This window comes from Euprymna scolopes, chromosome 15 (assembly GCF_053919585.1).
Source record: "Euprymna scolopes isolate OS-2025 chromosome 15, ASM5391958v1, whole genome shotgun sequence".
In the NCBI taxonomy this organism is placed as follows: domain Eukaryota; kingdom Metazoa; phylum Mollusca; class Cephalopoda; order Sepiida; family Sepiolidae; genus Euprymna; species Euprymna scolopes.
Genome location: NC_136496.1, coordinates 13080983 through 13099864, shown reverse-complemented (window position 1 = coordinate 13099864; position 18882 = coordinate 13080983). Strand labels below are relative to the sequence as shown.

Genomic DNA, 18882 nt, shown 5'->3' with positions numbered 1-18882 from the left:
TTTAACAAGACTCTGCCGTGTCGAACACATTCTACTCTGCTTTTGTCCGGCCATGTTTAGGACACGTCTTTTCCTGTTGCTGTCAGGCCACATTTTTCTTTTTTTTATACTTCTTTCTTTCTTCCTTTCTTTCTTTCTTCCTTGCTGTGACGTCACCTCATACATATGTCGAACACATTCTACTCTGCTTTTGTCCGGCCATGTTTAGGACACGTCTTTTCCTGTTGCTCTCGGGCCACATTTTTCTTTTTTTTATACTTTCTTTCTTTCTTTCTTCCTTGCTGTGACGTCACCTCATACATATGTCGAACACATTCTACTCTGCTTGTGTCCGGCCATGTTTAGGACATGTCTTTTCCTGTTGCTCTCGGGCCACATTTTTCTTTTTTTTATACTTTCTTTCTTTCTTCCTTGCTGTGCCGTCACCTCATACATGGGTCGGTCATTTGCATACGTTGGCTGTCTTACAGCTGCTGCTGCTATACACACTCTGTTACACTTCAACAGTGCTCAGTATGCGAGTAGAGCTAGATTGTAAGGTATGGAAATATATAATAATGGCAATTAAACTTATATAAATATATTTTCATACCTTACTGAATGATGCCTTGTTTCTTGTTAAAGTCTTCTTGTACTGCAATGTGCTTAACAAGACTCTCTCTTTAGGTACTCTCTTTATCTGGCCATGTTTAGAAGATGTCTTTCCCGGTTGCTCTCGGGCCATGTCTTTCTTTTTTTTATGCTTTCTGCTGCTGCTGCTGCCATACACACTCTGTTACACTTCAACAGTGCTCAATATACAAGTAGAGCTAAGTAGGTATGAAAATATATAATTATGGCAATTAAACTTATATAAACATATTTTCATACCTTACTAATGTAATTTAAGCAGGTTTAGTTGAATACCACAGTTTTTCATTTTGTAATCTTCTTGGTAATGTGCTTGACGTGGTGAGAAAACTTTCTCGTTTCAGGTGTTTTGTTCCTTTTAATCATACGATGGGATTTTATTCAGTGGGCTTTTTATCCAGTTTCCCCAGTATTAATAAACCTCACAAAACCTTGGCAAAAAGTATGCCCCCCCCCCCCCCAAAAAAAAACCCATAAATTTTGAACATTTTGAAAATGGAGTGAGTTGAATTGAAAAATCAGAAAAACGAAAGAAAATCTTTAAAAAAAAAGACCTCACAAAAAATTAGTTTTCTTCAAGGAATATCAAAATACTTCAAAGTGAAAAAAATCATTTGAAGTGAAATGGAGGAAATTATAACGTGTATGTTTGAAATTGTTATTGAAAAAATAAAAACATGACCCATTGAAAATTCTAGCAACTTACATAGTGTAGGTATAGGAGTAAATGATAGAGGTGTTGCTGTTGAAGAAATGAAATAGAAGGTCAACTGAGACAACATTGTCACTTTTAAGCTGTCCACATCTAAAGTCTCTTGTTGGTCAGTCAGATCTACTTGTGTACAGTGTATATTTTTTGTTTCTGAAAATATATCTAGGCATTATACAGGGGTTTTACGAAAACCACTAAAACAGCAACAAATCTCTAATTAAATATTTAGAAATTTCAAAAGAATTAAAATCAGTAATTTTATCAGAATAGTGAATTTAGAATGATGTTTTGTGAGATAACAGATAAATTGCAGATGTCAGAAGATACTAACCATTTTGCATGAACATTTGAGAAGACCATGTTCAAAGTGGTTACAACCTTGACGATTCAGAATGTTATTTCAACACAAAAAAACATTTTTGAATAAATGTGACATTGCATGAAACATGGACCTAACACTTCACTCTGGAGTTAAATTAGCAATCAGCTGAATAGACAACAGTAGATAAAAGCAATCCGAAGCAACCAAAGATTTTCAATTAATAAAGGCAAGGTGTTAACTAACCATTTGAACTGATTTGATTGTGTTTTTTTTTTTTTTGTTTTTTTTCAACTTTCTTCCATTTGATATGTAATCCTTTGTTAGATCTGATCCAAATTGTTTTCTTATGCTTGTCTATAATTCTCGCCCCCCCCCAAAAAAAAAAAATTAAAGGAAAGTGTTCGGTCTATGTACCCATGATGGAATAAAAATATCATGCACCAAAAATCATGCTAATGTATCAAGTAGTTTTATTTTTACAAAGCAAACCAGTTTTAAGTGATTAATGAGAATCCAAAGGCTTTCCCCATTCGCCATGTTAAGAATGGCTTTCTAAAATCTTTCGAAAGTTTGAATTATTTTGAATTATCTCTGTTGCCATGCGAAAAGGAATTAAGTGGTCATCGATTATTGTTTAACCATAAAATTTGATTTTTTTTTTTTCTTAAAAATAAAACTACTATATGCAATGTATAATTAATTTGATTGATATATTTTTTCCAGATGCAGTGGATCCGAGCGAAACTATGGTGGGGAATACTGCTTAGAAACTGTTAAGGTGAGATGATATTTGACTTCCCCGTTGTGTCTTGAGAAACAATGGATACTCTCTGTAAACGTGCCTGCACTTGTAATTGTGAAGCAAGGATTGCACAATCCCCAACCACACCTCTCCTTTTGCCAACACTAAGCAAGTGTATTTATGCCAGTAAATTTTCTCTGTTTCTATAAACATTATTAGCTACAAATGTGCATACATATTTCAGTTGTGATTGCTTTCGAAATTAAAACATCCTCAAGCCACAATCTTGACCTTGGTATGTAGCCAATAATGTTTGTATTAATAAAACAAATTCACACAATGATACTGTTCTACTTGTTATTGAGCACACTTTTTCTAAACCCTAACTTGTTTCATTGAATTAACATCCCAAAAACTACAGCAATACGTCATTTTTAGTACTTTAGCTTGTTCCTCTTTTTCTTTCTCTTTTTTTTTCTCTCCGAAAAAAACTAGATAAAAAAACCCAAGTTTTCTTTTATACTCTCTTTTATAAAAAAAATGTGTTCTTGGACTGAGCATATCTAGTGGGGTAGGTTATCCATAAGAATCTTTCACTTCGTGATACAAGCACCAAAATTGGCACAAATGACGTTCAGAAGATACATTTTAAGAAAAGAACGTTAACCACCAGAAAATTCAAGATGGCTGCTAGTTTGCAATATGGCTGCAGAAGCAAACCTGACAAATTTCAATTTGGTGCTTGTATCACCAAGTGAAAGATTGTTTTAGCAATCTGCCTCACTAATCAGAAGTACTCTTGCTCTACTAACCTGATGACGTAGGATCTCTAAGTAGAGACCACTACAGAAATATGTAAGCATATATATAGCTAATAATATTTGTATAAATAAACATATGTTTATGGAGAAGATATGCTTATTCAATTATATTTCACCTTATATATATTATATTGTATCGATCCTTTAATTTATGAAGCTGGATGTAACTACAGAGTATATATAAACAAATGACTAAAAGTCTATATTCCAAATTTCCAGATGTTGCCTATCTTACCGTTTATTTCTTTCCGTTTATATATATATATATATAGAGAGAGAGAGAGAGTGTTAAAGCCAAATCCAAGATTTGAAAAAAAAATGAAAATGAAAAGAGCAATAAAAACAGAAGTTGTATATGCAGAGACTCGACAGTTTATTTGGCATCAATTATCAGGTTGACAAAGTTCATGCGGTTTTTAACTTTTAAATTCAAATGAACATATCTCAGCTCAAACAAAAAATTTTTGATCGAAATAAGCACCATCAGGATCAACACGCTTTTGCCAACGCTAATCAAGTATATTTATGCCAGTAATGTCAAAATCTTGCGTTTTGGTGGTGATGAAGTAGCTGAAAGTGTTTTTGGTATCGCTTACGTTTTTGAAGCATTTCTCGCGCAGAAAGTTGTTGAGATGCTTGAAAAAGTTGTAATCATTAGGTGAGAGGTGTGGAGAATATGGCGGATGATGCAGAGTTTCATAGCCCAGTTTGTTCAACTTCTGCAGGGTTGGTTTAGCAACGTGCGAGTGGGCATTGTCATGGAGGAGAATTGGGCCTTTTCTGTTGACTAATGCTGGGTGTTGTTGTCGAAGTTTCTGATGCATTTCATCCATTTATTGACAGTACTTCTCCACCGTAATCGTTTCACCTGCATTAAAACAACTGTAATGGATGAAACTGGTTGCAGACCATCAAACAGTGTGATCTTTTTTCTGATGCAACTCTGGTTTTGAGAAGTGTCATGGAGCTTCGTCGATGTCTGACAACTGAGCTGAGCGTCGCCGGTTGTCATAAAGAACCCACTTTTCATCGCAAGTCACAACCTGGTCGAAGAGCAGGTCATTCTTGTTTCATAAAAGAGGGGAAGATAACTCTTCATAATAGCGTTTCTTTTGATTGTCGTTCCATTTATGAGGCATCCATTTATCAAGTTTTTTGTCTTTCCAATCGCTCTCAAGTGGTTGGAAATCGTCGTATACATTACATCTAATTCAAAAGCAACTTCTCGAACAGTTGTGCATGGATTCGCGTTGACTGAGGCTTTTAATTGATCATTGTCAACATCCGATGGCCAACCACTACACTCATCATCTTCAAGACTTTCATCATGTGACAAAGTTTCTTTAACCACCATGGTGCTGTGCATTCAGTAGTGATTCCTGGATCAAATGCTTTGTTCATATCGCAAGCAGTTTTAGCAGCTTTTCAACTTAGCTTTAATCGAAATAAGAAGATTGTGCAAATTTGCTTTCTTTCCATGTTGTATTCAGAAAAGAAGACAGAACTGTTTTAAAACGATTGTAATTCAAATGATTAGATAGAGCAAAAAGCTCTATCTACGCATATGATATATAAAGTAAAGGTATTATAATGAAAACTTATTTGAAAAAATATCATTTGAAATCAAAATTTAAATTCTTCTTTATTAACCTAATAGTTACATTCAAAATGATTCGCACACTTTGTCAGCCATATCCTTGTCTATAGCAGTGAATCCCTCCACAATGGCAGGCTTCATAGAGTTGATCAATTTTCTACGTGCTTGTTTACCTTAACCTTGATTATGTTCCAAAATAAATAGTCAAGGGAATGTCATTCGGATGAGGAGGGTGGCCATTAGTCATCTTGGTCTTGTGTGCAGGAGAAAAATTCTGCTGGAAGATGTAGGGTCAGCTGATGGCTATCTTGTTCACCCTGGACACCACTGCACTTCTCAGCAGCTCCTAGAGTCATGGGAATTATTTCTATTTGTCTGTTAAGCTTAAAATTGAGATAATTTGCTTTGCTCATCTATAATATAAATCTCACCTGTCTGTTTAAATGTATGTATGTTTGTATGTGTGCCTAAAACTTTCAAGAGACGAAAGATTTTCACAAGATTAGTAACATTAAGCTAGACCCTTCAGATGACAAATATCGAAAAATTGGCTAAAAACATTAATTCCTTCACTCTCAGCTGGGTATTTTTCTATAGGGAGGGGTCATTTTTTTCGCCAATATTTTCGAAAGTCATCCCCTCTTTTTGATTGACTAGCCTTTATTTAAACCATTGCCATTTCTGGTTTAGCGATGGACCGACAAAGACGTCACTTTTTTTTGTCACATTCTTTTTCTCCTTCACGGTACGGGTTCGAGCCTGCCTACTACCACTTTTGTTTTTTTTTTTTTTTTTTTAGCTCAACACACACCTCCAAACACCCGGGCAACACTGGGCACCCAGGCTAGTTACAAAATAAAATTTCAAATTGATTAGAAATGTCTTAACGTATTATGAAATCTAGAATATAAATAATAGACATACTCATCAAATTATTTAATTAAATGTGATGAAAATGTTTCAGGCTTTCTGTGAATTTCATATTAAAGCAGATGAAAGATAGAATCGAAGACTTCAAATTTAATTTTCAAATTTAAAGAGAAGCAAAGAAACAAAAAAATTAGAGATCAAAGAAACATCTGTAAAGTTATGTATAAATAAATAAATATATAAACAAATAAATAAATAAACAAATAAATATATAAATAAATAAACAAATAAATAGTCCACTGTTTATAGTAAGCATTGTTGACATGGAATACAAAATAAAAAAATTTAACACATAAAGCCAAACAAGTGCAGAATCTCTTTCAATAAATAAATATATTTATTTAAAAATAAATATATTTATTTACTGAAATTAAATCTGATATTTCAATTCAAAACAGAATCTGCATCAGGAAAATCTAATTTTTTTTTTTCCTTTTTTTTTTACGTGATATGGTGATTGTAAGATTTGACACGTCTTCCTTCAGATATGCACACACACTGTATGTGTGTGTACTCCCTATCTTAGGTTGAGCATTTAGGAAGTGATATACAAATTACCAGCATATGAAGTGATGCTCTTTGTGTAAACAAATCGAGCTTAGGTATTTGGATAATGTCAAAACGTTGTTAATTCACTGCCTACATTACAGCAGCTGTATAGCGCAATGGTTAGAAGTACTGTATGTGGATGACATGTATAACTTTGCAGAGGTCTCTTTGATCTCCAAGTCTTCAGCCTTTTTCTCTTTCAATTTGAAGCCTTCAATTATATCTTTCATATGCCAAAGTGTGTGTGTGTATATATGTGTGTACATATATATATATATATATATATATATATATATATATATATATATATATTGTGACGTAACCCGTAAATTGGATTACGTAATTAATTAAAAATTGAAATATTTAATTTCGGGCCAACAAGAAATGTATTGTTTTTTTTTTTTTGTTGTTATTTGACTACTTTACCAAAGGCAAATGAACATAGTTTCCAAAAGAGAGAGAAAGAGACAGTGAGTATAGAAGAGAAGGAGAGAGATGGGAGAGGCGTCTATTACCCAGACTTGCAGGTGACTGATGACCGGGTCATTTGCTCATAAACTCATTGACCCGTGCGGGCTGCTAGGCAACGAAGAATAAAGGAAAGAAAGGGCTAAGAAATGTACTAAGAAGAGGGGGAGAGAGAGAGGGGGGGGAAAGAGGAAGAAAGACCTTGACTACTTGGCCGGGGCACCAAGGCTTGTGCACGTGGAAAATTTTCCACGGCTTCACCCAGGGACAGATGAACAAAGATGTGGATATCCCCCCCCCCTCCATCAACAGCGAAAGAAACAAAGTAATGCCTGGAAGGAACTCCATATCAACAGTGAAAGGAAAGAAATAATGCTTGGGAGAACAAGCTAGTGTTGTCGGAATACAGGATGTTAATTTCATGAACACAGGAGACAGGATACTCCGAGAATAACCGAAATATTGAATGGATACAATAGGAATACCGCATGCTATGAACTATTGCCCGAGGCGAATAAAATGAAGGTTAAAGTTTGCTTTGAAAGTTGAAAGAGAAAAAAATAAGAGAAAAGAAGCATAAAAAAAAATGCGAGTTACCTCTCTCTCCTATATTTAAGTCAACGAGTTCATGTTGCCATTGACTGATATATTTTTTTATATTGATGTATTTCTCGTTGGCATCTTCGAATAGTATACAAAGATACCCCTCCCCATCTTTATAATTTGTTTTTTTATTTTCACTTAATTGCATTACCATAGTTAGTTCATTGTTTTATAATAAAATTTAACTTTTAAAGTTATCATTGCGTGTCGTGTTTGCCATTATTTTCATATGCTGTCCGTTCGTCTATTGTATATTTCCAGTTTTGAAAGAGTCTCTCCATGTTTTTATTTCAGCAAGGTGTACCGAACCCAGGGCACACATGTTGTTTAATGTTCATTGTATTTCATGAATATCTTTTATTCTTATTTTTTTTATTACGAACTCACGAATGGGTTGTTATTATTGTCTGTTTGCATTAATAATAATGGAATTCGTAATAATATATATAGATAATATTAGTATTGGAATCATGAATCGAAACTTTTTGGTGTATCGGAATCAGAAAAATGTCTACCTATCTTCCGATGCTTTAAATGATTTCTTTTATTTTGGTTTAAAACTTAATTTTCTACGACTCGTATTAATGATGATATTATAAACATAAATTGATTTTAAACTAAAATCTATAAATCACATTTCATGACTTGATTTTAAACTAAAATCTATAAATCACATTTCATAAATTGATTTTAAACTAAAATCTATAAATCACATTTCATGAATTGATTTTAAACTAAAATCTATAAATCACATTTCATGAATTGATTTTAAACTAAAATCTATAAATCACATTTCATAAATTGATTTTAAACTAAAATCTATAAATCACATTTCATGACTTGATTTTAAACTAAAATCTATAAATCACATTTCATAAATTGATTTTAAACTAAAATCTATAAATCACATTTCATGAATTGATTTTAAACTAAAATCTATAAATCACATTTCATGAATTGATTTTAAACTAAAATCTATAAATCACATTTCATAAATTGATTTTAAACTAAAATCTATAAATCACATTTCATGACTTGATTTTAAACTAAAATCTATAAATCACATTTCATAAATTGATTTTAAACTAAAATCTATAAATCACATTTCATGAATTGATTTTAAACTAAAATCTATAAATCACATTTCATGAATTGATTTTAAACTAAAATCTATAAATCACATTTCATAAATTGATTTTAAACTAAAATCTATAAATCACATTTCATGACTTGATTTTAAACTAAAATCTATAAATCACATTTCATAAATTGATTTTAAACTAAAATCTATAAATCACATTTCATGAATTGATTTTAAACTAAAATCTATAAATCACATTTCATGACTTGATTTTAAACTAAAATCTATAAATCACATTTCATAAATTGATTTTAAACTAAAATCTATAAATCACATTTCATGACTTGATTTTAAACTAAAATCTATAAATCACATTTCATGACTTGATTTTAAACTAAAATCTATAAATCACATTTCATGACTTGATTTTAAACTAAAATCTATAAATCACATTTCATGACTTGATTTTAAACTAAAATCTATAAATCACATTTCATGACTTGATTTTAAACTAAAATCTATAAATCACATTTCATGACTTGATTTTAAACTAAAATCTATAAATCACATTTCATGACTTGATTTTAAACTAAAATCTATAAATCACATTTCATGACTTGATTTTAAACTAAAATCTATAAATCACATTTCATGACTTGATTTTAAACTAAAATCTATAAATCACATTTCATGACTTGATTTTAAACTAAAATCTATAAATCACATTTCATGAATTGATTTTAAACTAAAATCTATAAATTACATTTCATAAATTGATTTTTCGATTTATGAAAATATATGCACATATTACATGATTATTGCTGTAATCCAACTCCCTTTTACAACAAAATTTAAATAGGATCGGACTCGGTAATTGTATCAGAAATTTAAATAGAGTCGGAATTGGTAATTCTATCAGAATCGGAAACTTAGAACAGAATCAGTAATTGTATTCAAATCTGAGAAAAATATTGAAATTGTCCCATTTAAGAAATCTTTAAATGAAAATTCATTTCTTTTTTTTTCCAATGTCTTAGATACCAGATGAACATTTGGAAGGATTCTCTCTGTGGAGTCGGACGGAGAAGGAACCTGTCAAGATATTTCACCAACCTGGAGAGGGAGTGAACGATACAGACTATCTCCTTTATGTTTCTGTAAAAGACTCAAAAAATTGCTGGTTGAAGGTATGAATTGACCCCCTTATTTTTCTTTGTATTTTTTTTTCCCCTTGTTCACATGTTTTTTTTTTTTTTTTTTTCAACTTGTTTTATGGAAATCTCTCCAGACAAAAGCTAAAACTACTTAATATGTTTTGCATGTGCCATTGTGTTGTTACCCCCCCCCCCATTGCCGGCGGAGGTCACTTTGAGGAATGGAGAACCACCAGAGAAAAGAAACCTTTTTTTTTTTTTTTTTTTTAAGAAATGATTTACTGAAATCTTATTATCTCCCTTGCTTGTGTAATGTAAAATATTCCCCGGTAAAAATTATTCTTTTGTAATCTATTATTTTTTTTTTTGATTTAAAATTATCGTAAAAATTCAATTACTATGCATATATATATTTTATCAAATGTAAAAAATACTCTTTTGTGAAGTTGGGTATAGATTTTAGTTTTACTGGCAATTTAACCGCAAATATTTATCATGCAAGTTCTAATTTTTCCAATTCTGAACTCCAATATGAATTAATAATCCCAACCCTAATATATAATAATAATATTTAATAATAAATAGTGCTGTATTGTGATTAGTAAGAATGCACATCTAAAACCAAAAATAGGTTTAAGGTACCCAAAATTCATACTAGAATTGTCTGTAAGTACCCATGGCGTAGTGGATGAAGTACTTGATAAAATTCAGTTGTAAGTTCCACTCTTTTGGACCCTAATAGCAACTAAAGCAAATAAAAAGATAAACAATAATTACAAGAAACCTTCTCCACCTCCAATAGCTATGGCTAAAGGTACATTACCTGAAAGTACTTCTTTCAAACTCCTCGTCTTAACGTTCACAGAGAACATGAGTTGGAACAAATACATTGAGAGCATTGCCAAGGCCGCTGCAAGGAAGGTGGGCTCTCTCTACCGGGCTAAAAGTTACTTACATCTGAAAATATCCTGTATCTTTACAAGGTCACCATTCGCCCATGTATGTAGTATTGTTGTATATTTTTAACATGCTAAGCATCGTATTCGAGTAAAAAGACTTTTGTAGTAAAAATCTAATGTAAAAACATCTGAAGAAGTTGGTGGGGACAGGATATTTTTATGGACACATAAATCGTAAAATTGCCTTCCCACTAACGAAACAGCTATAATGGAAAAAAATCCAGGAAATAAACGAAGGTTATAAAAAAAGAAAACGTGAGTCTTTGAATTTTCAACAAAATTTTGCACTATATATATATATATATATATATATATATATATATATATTATAGTTTTTATACCTTTATTTTCTCTCTTTACTGATTCATATATATATGTATATATATATATACAAGCTTAAATTTTATCTGTCAAATTAACATCAACATTCCTAACAACTATTAAATGTAAATATTCAACTTAACATAACTTTTCATATCTTTAAAATATTTCTATCTAACAATATACTTTTACCAATCATAATAATCGATCATTTAATTTCATCATAAAAATCGACCATTTTAATGGTTTCTTGTTGAACAAGAAATTGGCATGGTTTCACGTCACAATATTAATGAGAAGCATTGCTGCAGTATAACAGCCATAATGAGAAGCAAGAATCATACGCGTTAATGTAACATAATCAACTTCAGTTATTTTAATTTTCTCTTTTGACAGGACAAACATGTAATTGCATTTGCTGGCTATTGTCAAACAGACCAACATGGTCGGCCAATTTCTGGTGTTATTAATTTCTGCCCAAACCAGCTTGATGTCAGCAAGGACAGCATGTTCATGGTAAGCATTGTGATTTTTTTTTATTTTTTTCTGCAGATCTTTACATTTGATCACCATTGTCTTTGAAATGAAGAGGTTAATTCCTTGCCATCTCAAACAATCCTCTGATTGTAAGAAATTGAACAACTCTTTTATAACTCAATAATCACTCCATAGCGATCTAAAATTGTGAAGGAACCTTTAAGACAACACTAGCACAACACAAGAACAACACTAGAAAAACACTAGCAGAACAGTAATAGAATAACACTAGAAAAACACTAGCAGCAAAGTAATAGCAGAACAACATTACAAAAACAGCGGAACATTAGCAAAACACTAGAACAACAATAACAGAATGACACTAGAAAAAACAATAGTAGAATAACACTAGAACAATACTAGAAAAATAATTACATACTTTTCTTTCTTATCTACTCAAATGTACCACATGTTTTTTAGTCCATCCCACTGTCGTATCTCATTTAAAAAAATATTTTTTTAAGGTCAATATGCGTGTTTGCAAATTACTAACATCTGTAAAACTGCACATCTATGAGCATGCATTTTTTTCCTCTTATAAATAACCGCCAGTTCTAATCTCTATCATTGTATGCGCTGATTTGTATTCTCCTTTGATCTAAAACATGGAAATAGACTTTTTCTTCATTTTTTTTTTTTTCAAACTGGAAAAAGCTGATTATTCTCAAATTAAAGAGTTAGCTCCCCTTTTCTTTATTTTGCTAAAATTTTCAATTTTTTCTCTTTATGATTTTTTTTTACTTTTCTTAATATTAGCTTTATTTTTTTAAATGATAAATATGTGGTCCTCTCAGGACATAGTTAAAGTAAACTGTAGAAGTTACTCTGCTTTAAATTTAGTTGCATGCTCCAAGTGTATCGGGTCAATGCATAAGTTTGCCAGCTTTTGATTAAATAACCGTAATTTATTTTATGCATTTTAATACATAAACATATCACCATGAATAATTTATAAATTTTTTCTCTGAGATTATTAAAGCACCATTCAGATTTTTCTGCAATATTCTCATCCATGTTGACCTGAAAATGACCTTTTTTAGAAAGGGTTCAAAAGAGTTGCCAACCTAATAGACCTCGCACTGTGAGTTAGACTTCAACCTCTGTCCCATCAATGAAATATTGCATCCCTGTGCCTGTTTTACAAATATTCTAATCGTAGGTGCTCTCACAAACTACAAGCCCTTGTATCCCTTTGACATAAACACCTCCGACAAGCAGCAAAATCCCACCCCTACACAGTAGAGATCCTCAGATGCCAGACAGCTTTCTATTCTAATAGTTTCTTCCTTAGAACTGCTAGATTTTGGAATTCTCTTCCGGGTTCCTGCTTCCCCAACTGCACTGACATGCAGAAGTTCAAGTGTAATGTAAACAGAAATCTTGCTGCTCAACTCCCTACTTAGTATTCCTGCAAATTATATCCCAGATAGTATCCCCCTACATCAAAGTGGCACTGTGCTTTGTTTGTGGTGAAAATGCAAATAAATAATAAAAAAAAGTCATCTTCCATCATGATAATGCTCATGCTTACACTACTGACCAAAGATCTAGAAGAATTTGGTCGGAAATATATTCGGTGCTAGTGCACTTATTGTTCCGCGCTATATTTTAAATAGTCTTTTCAAGTTTAATTAAAGTTTTATGATATTTGTTTTTATTAAATTGTAAGGTTAAAGTACAGAATAGGTACAAAACACTCTCTCCGCCCCATGTTAAGAATGGCTTTCTAAATAATATTATTTTAGCAAGGATCAATAAGTGCACTAGTACCCTATATTCTCCTAACCTGGCTCCCTAAGACTATCACTTATTTCAAGGATAATCTCGTGAGAAGATTGAGTATGAGTTAAATTCATATTTGATATTTAAAAATATTTTTTTTTTTTTACATAGGAGTCACCACATATCAAGGCCCGGACGCCACTCGAGGATAAGCATTATTGAGTGTACAGTAGTCAACGGATAATATTGTAGTAATCGTTAGTAGTGTAAATTTGGTAAATTAGATTACTTAAGGGGACGGTTCATCAAGAATTTGTTTATGTTGGACTTGAAGACTACCAAATTGTAGTCAGCTGAGAAACAGGCTAACGGAAAAGAGTTCCACAGGCGTGCAGTTCTAAGAAAGAAGCTTTGTTCATGAAATCTACGTTTTGGTTTAGGCACAGATAAAGAGTGAGGAAAATTATTGACAGTGGTTTCAGCTAGACAAGTGTTTTTTGTGAAAGTTTGGCGAGGGAGGACCATAGATTGCAGCTGAGACGAGCACTTGCCATGGAAAAAACAATAAAGCAGAAATAAGCTCGCAACGTCTCTTTTGTGGGAGAGAGGTTGCAGGGTAGAGAAAAAGGCATCCCCACTAAGCTACGATGTCTATTTTGAACTCTGTCAAGGAAGGATAAGCTGCTTCTAGAACTGCACGCCTGTGGAACTCTGTTCCGTCTGCCTGCTTCCCACCGGATTACAACTTGGATGTGTTCAAGTCCAACGTTAACAAATTCCTAATGAACCGCCCCCTTAAGTAAACACTTCATCAAATCTCCACACTAACGTAATGTACTTGCAATAACCCTTATCCCTGAGTGGCTTCCGGGCCTTGATAAGTGGTGATCACTGTGTAAAAAAAAAAAAAAAAAAAAAAAAAGCTCCTGCCCAGATGTGGCAACAGTACTCCATCCTTGGACGTACTTGGCTTTTATATAGATAGAAAATTGTATCAGCAGTGAGATATTTACTGAAGTGATAGAAGGATCCCACCATTTTTTCCAGTGACCTTGGCAACAGATTTGATGTATGTGTTCCATTTCAAATCAGGAGTAAAGGTCAAGCCCAGAAGCTTGTCAAAACATGGAGCCTCCCCAAGACGAATACCAAGGCATTGAAACCTAAAGATTTTTAGAAGGCATTTATGAACCCATTGACAGATGAAATCAAGTTAAAGAGAGAAAAGGTCATTATTGTTATGAATAAAGATTTAAAAAAATTTAGTTTTTCTATTTTCAAGATGGAATTAAAAATCATCAAAGCTTCTGCACCGACCTGATAGCAGCAGTACGATCTATGATTTACCTTTCAGGTGTTTAAAACCTTTTCTCATTTTTTTCTCATTTTCAGGTGGCAATTCACGAACTTCTTCATGCGATGGGATTCTCAAAACGGTTATTCAAAAAGTTTGAATCTTGTAAACCAAGTACGTACTAAGTATTTCATAACATCTATTGATAACAGTTTTATGTTCATCTATCATATAAATTTCACCTGTCTGTTTAAATGTATGTATGTTTGTATATCTCACAAAAACTTTTGACAGAGGTGACGGATTTTCACGAGATTGGTATCATTTTGAAGCTCAGACGACAAATATTGAAAAATTGGCCCAAAACATTAATTCCTTCATCCTCAACTGGGCACTTTTCTACAGGGAGGGGTCGCTTTCTTCGCCAATAATTTTGAAATTCATCGCCTCTTTTCGATTGTCTAGTCATAATTTAAACCTACATCATTTCCGGTTTGACGATGGGTGCAACAGCTAACACGTCACTTTTTTTTTTCACTTTCTTTTCCTCCTTCCTGGTACAAGTTCGAGCCTGCTTGCCTACTACCACTTTTTTTTTTTTGCTCAACACGCACCTCTAAACACCCGCGCAATGCCGGGCACCTAGGCTAGTTGTTGAATAAAGGAAAAAAAAAAATGTGTAGTAAGGATTAAACTTCTAACCTCCAGTAGATTGCTACTTATAATGAATTGCTAATAAACTGTCTGTTATATCTCCTTCTTTATGCCACCTCCCCTCAATCAGCCTTTTATTACTATTTGTGATATTTCCTTTTGTTTATGGTGGTCTATTCCAATTATGTATGTTAAAAATAAAAACAATAATTGACTTTTATTACTTTTTGACTGTTAATGATTTTATTACTTTTTGACTGTTAACGATTTTATTACTTTTTGACTGTTAACGATTTTATTATTTGTTGACTGTTAACGATTTTATTATTTGTTGACTGTTAACGCTTTTATTATTTGTTGACTGTTAACGATTTTATTATTTGTTGACTGTTAACGATTTTATTATTTGTTGACTGTTAACGATTTTATTATTTGTTGACTGTTAACGATTTTATTTTTTGTTGACTGTTAACGATTTTATTTTTTGTTGACTGTTAACGATTTTATTTTTTCTTGACTGTTAACGATTTTATTTTTTGTTGACTGTTAACGATTTTATTACTTGTTGACTGTTAACGATTTTATTACTTGTTGACTGTTAACGATTTTATTACTTGTTGACTGTTAACGATTTTATTATTTGTTGACTGTTAACGATTTTATTATTTGTTGACTGTTAACGATTTTATTACTTGTTGACTGTTAACGATTTTATTATTTGTTGACTGTTAACGATTTTATTATTTGTTGACTGTTAACGATTTTATTATTTGTTGACTGTTAACGATTTTATTATTTGTTGACTGTTAACGATTTTATTTTTTGTTGACTGTTAACGATTTTATTTTTTGTTGACTGTTAACGATTTTATTTTTTGTTGACTGTTAACGATTTTATTTTTTGTTGACTGTTAACGATTTTATTTTTTGTTGACTGTTAACGATTTTATTACTTGTTGACTGTTAACGATTTTATTACTTGTTGACTGTTAACGATTTTATTATTTGTTGACTGTTAACGATTTTATTATTTGTTGACTGTTAACGATTTTATTACTTGTTGACTGTTAACGATTTTATTACTTGTTGACTGTTAACGATTTTATTATTTGTTGACTGTTAACGATTTTATTATTTGTTGACTGTTAACGATTTTATTATTTGTTGACTGTTAACGATTTTATTATTTGTTGACTGTTAACGATTTTATTATTTGTTGACTGTTAACGATTTTATTATTTGCTGACTGTTAACGATTTTATTATTTGCTGACTGTTAACGATTTTATTACTTGTTGACTGTTTTCCATTTTATTACTTTTTTTACTGTTAACGATTTTATTTTATGACGGTTTACCATTGTATTATTTTTTTACTGTTAAGAATTTCATTACTTTTTTTTTTACTGTTAAGAATTTCATTACTTTTTTTTTTTACTGTTAAGAATTTCATTACTTTTTTTTTTTACTGTTAAGAATTTCATTACTTTTTTTTTTTACTGTTAAGGATTTCATTACTTTTTTTTTTTACTGTTAAGGATTTCATTACTTTTTTTTTTTACTGTTAAGAATTTCATTACTTTTTTTTTTTACTGTTAAGGATTTCATTACTTTTTTTTTTACTGTTAAGGATTTCATTACTTTTTTTTTTTACTGTTAAGGATTTCATTACTTTTTTTTTTTACTGTTAAGGATTTCATTACTTTTTTTTTTTACTGTTAAGGATTTCATTACTTTTTTTTTTTACTGTTAAGGATTTCATTACTTTTTTTTGTTACTGTTAAGGATTTCATTACTTTTTTTTTTTACTGTTAAGGATTTCATTACTTTTTTTTTTTACTGTTAAGAATTTCATTACTTTTTTTTTTTATTGTTAAGGATTTCATTACTTTTTTTTTTTACTGTTAAGGATTTCATTACTTTTTTTTTTTACTGTTAAGGATTTCATTACTTTTTTTTTTTACTGTTAAGGATTTCATTACTTTTTTTTTTACTGTTAAGGATTTCATTACTTTTTTTTTTTACTGTTAAGGATTTCATTACTTTTTTTTTTTACTGTTAAGGATTTCATTACTTTTTTTTTTTACTGTTAAGGATTTCATTACTTTTTTTTTTTACTGTTAAGGATTTCATTACTTTTTGACTGTTAGCCATTTTATTAGATTTGACTGTTAACCATGGCCGAGTAGAAATCTTGAGTAATTCACAATTGTGTTCTTCACGTATGAGGATTGAACTTCAACCTCCACCTAGTACTTTATCCGTTATGCCATTGTACCTTGCAGAAAAATTCCCCGAGTTGGACAAGATACACCTGAAGTAGGTTAGAGGACACTTTGACCAAAACGCCTGGGATTTAATGAGACAGGTGGAATTCTAACAAGTTGGCTTGTCGGACCAAAAAAAAAAAAAGAAAATTCAAATATTCTTTCCACTATTTACGAATAGAAGCCATTGACAAGATACACCCGAAAAAGCTTGGAGGTTATATCAGTCGAAACATTGTGCGAATAAAACTCAAGATGAGAACAGTAGTCCAAATCATACAAATTATCAATCCTCATCTCAAAAATTCCAAACTATTTTTTCTTCTTCTTCTCATTCCAGCTGTTGAAGACAGTGAGCTTCCCTGTATCGCATTAAATGATGAAAAATCTGACAAAGGAGGTTCTAAAAAGCTGATTCTGCCCTCGGTTGTAAAAAAAGCCCGACAACATTTCGATTGCCACACTAACAACAAGTATGGCGTCTTGATGGAAACGAAGGTAAGAAGAGCTTAGCCAGGGAATTTTTTTTCCCCTCGGACCCAAAATAAAGATATTATAATGACCTGTTCCCTGTTGATTGCGGTGTAATGCTGGTCCTGTGCAGTTCTAGGTGGTCCACTGTCTCAGGCTTTCCCCTCTCTCTTGGAGAATGGATTAGTGTATTGCTAATCGCCTGAGGCGCCTCTGTTGGGGAATGCTGACAAGGCTGCACATACTACTTTTGCAGGTGCAAGAGTGCTCCTTCTCTGCACTCTGCAGGAAGGATTATTCAATCCCACTTTCTGAGCCTAATGTAATATTTCTCACGGCGAGAAAGAAATATTTTAGGAAAGAAGCATTGAAAGAGGGAGGGGAGAATTATGCTTTTTTTTCTTTTTTTCTTTTTTTTTCTTTTTCTTTTCTTTTTCTTTTCTTTCTTTTTTTTTTTTTTTTAATTTAATAATAACCTACATAAGAACACTCACAGACACATCATTCCAGGATGAGTTCAGGAAGTGTGCAAATAACATAATAGATAACTTGGCCTTCGGGACATATATAAACAAGATCAAAGTGTCTTTAGATGCTGCACTTCAATTTCTTGTTCTCTGTCAGTGGAGGAGAAATCTTTCACGACTGAGACAATTTTTATTTTTATTCCTTTTCTCCACGTTAAAAAACAACCCTGGTGTCTAACTCTGTCCTGTGGGGAGGCATTGTAAATAGGAACATAATAGATAACACAAAAAGGCTATAAAATATATAAATTGGAATTGGGAATCAGAAAAGTTTGTACTTTTTGGGGGATCTGAATCCGTATCGGAATGTGCCTATTTTCTGATGCCAAAAACGGTTAATTGTCATTTTTTATTTGATTTTGTTCAAATCTGATATATCTTTCTTCAGATAATCATAACACAGGACATTCACTTAGGGTTAATACAAAGGTTGATTCACAAAGGGGATACAAGACGAGAGTCTGTCTCTCTTGGTATCTTGGAACTCTCTGATTCCCAGGGGAGTATTTCTACATTGTCTGTAT

General features: G+C 31.9%; 1 protein-coding gene across 2 annotated transcripts in view; it reads left to right on the top strand.

The window, feature by feature from the left end:
* Positions 1 to 18882, top strand: part of LOC145293730 (ciliated left-right organizer metallopeptidase-like) — a 109027-nt gene that overhangs the window by 60937 nt on the left and 29208 nt on the right. For both annotated transcript variants that reach the window (XM_080140181.1, XM_080140180.1), the window contains exons 4-8: positions 2388 to 2442; positions 9493 to 9642; positions 11286 to 11405; positions 14541 to 14616; positions 17701 to 17858. In XM_080140181.1, coding sequence (XP_079996307.1) covers positions 2388 to 2442; positions 9493 to 9642; positions 11286 to 11405; positions 14541 to 14616; positions 17701 to 17858 — 559 coding nt within the window. The remainder of the gene's footprint in view (positions 1 to 2387; positions 2443 to 9492; positions 9643 to 11285; positions 11406 to 14540; positions 14617 to 17700; positions 17859 to 18882) is intronic.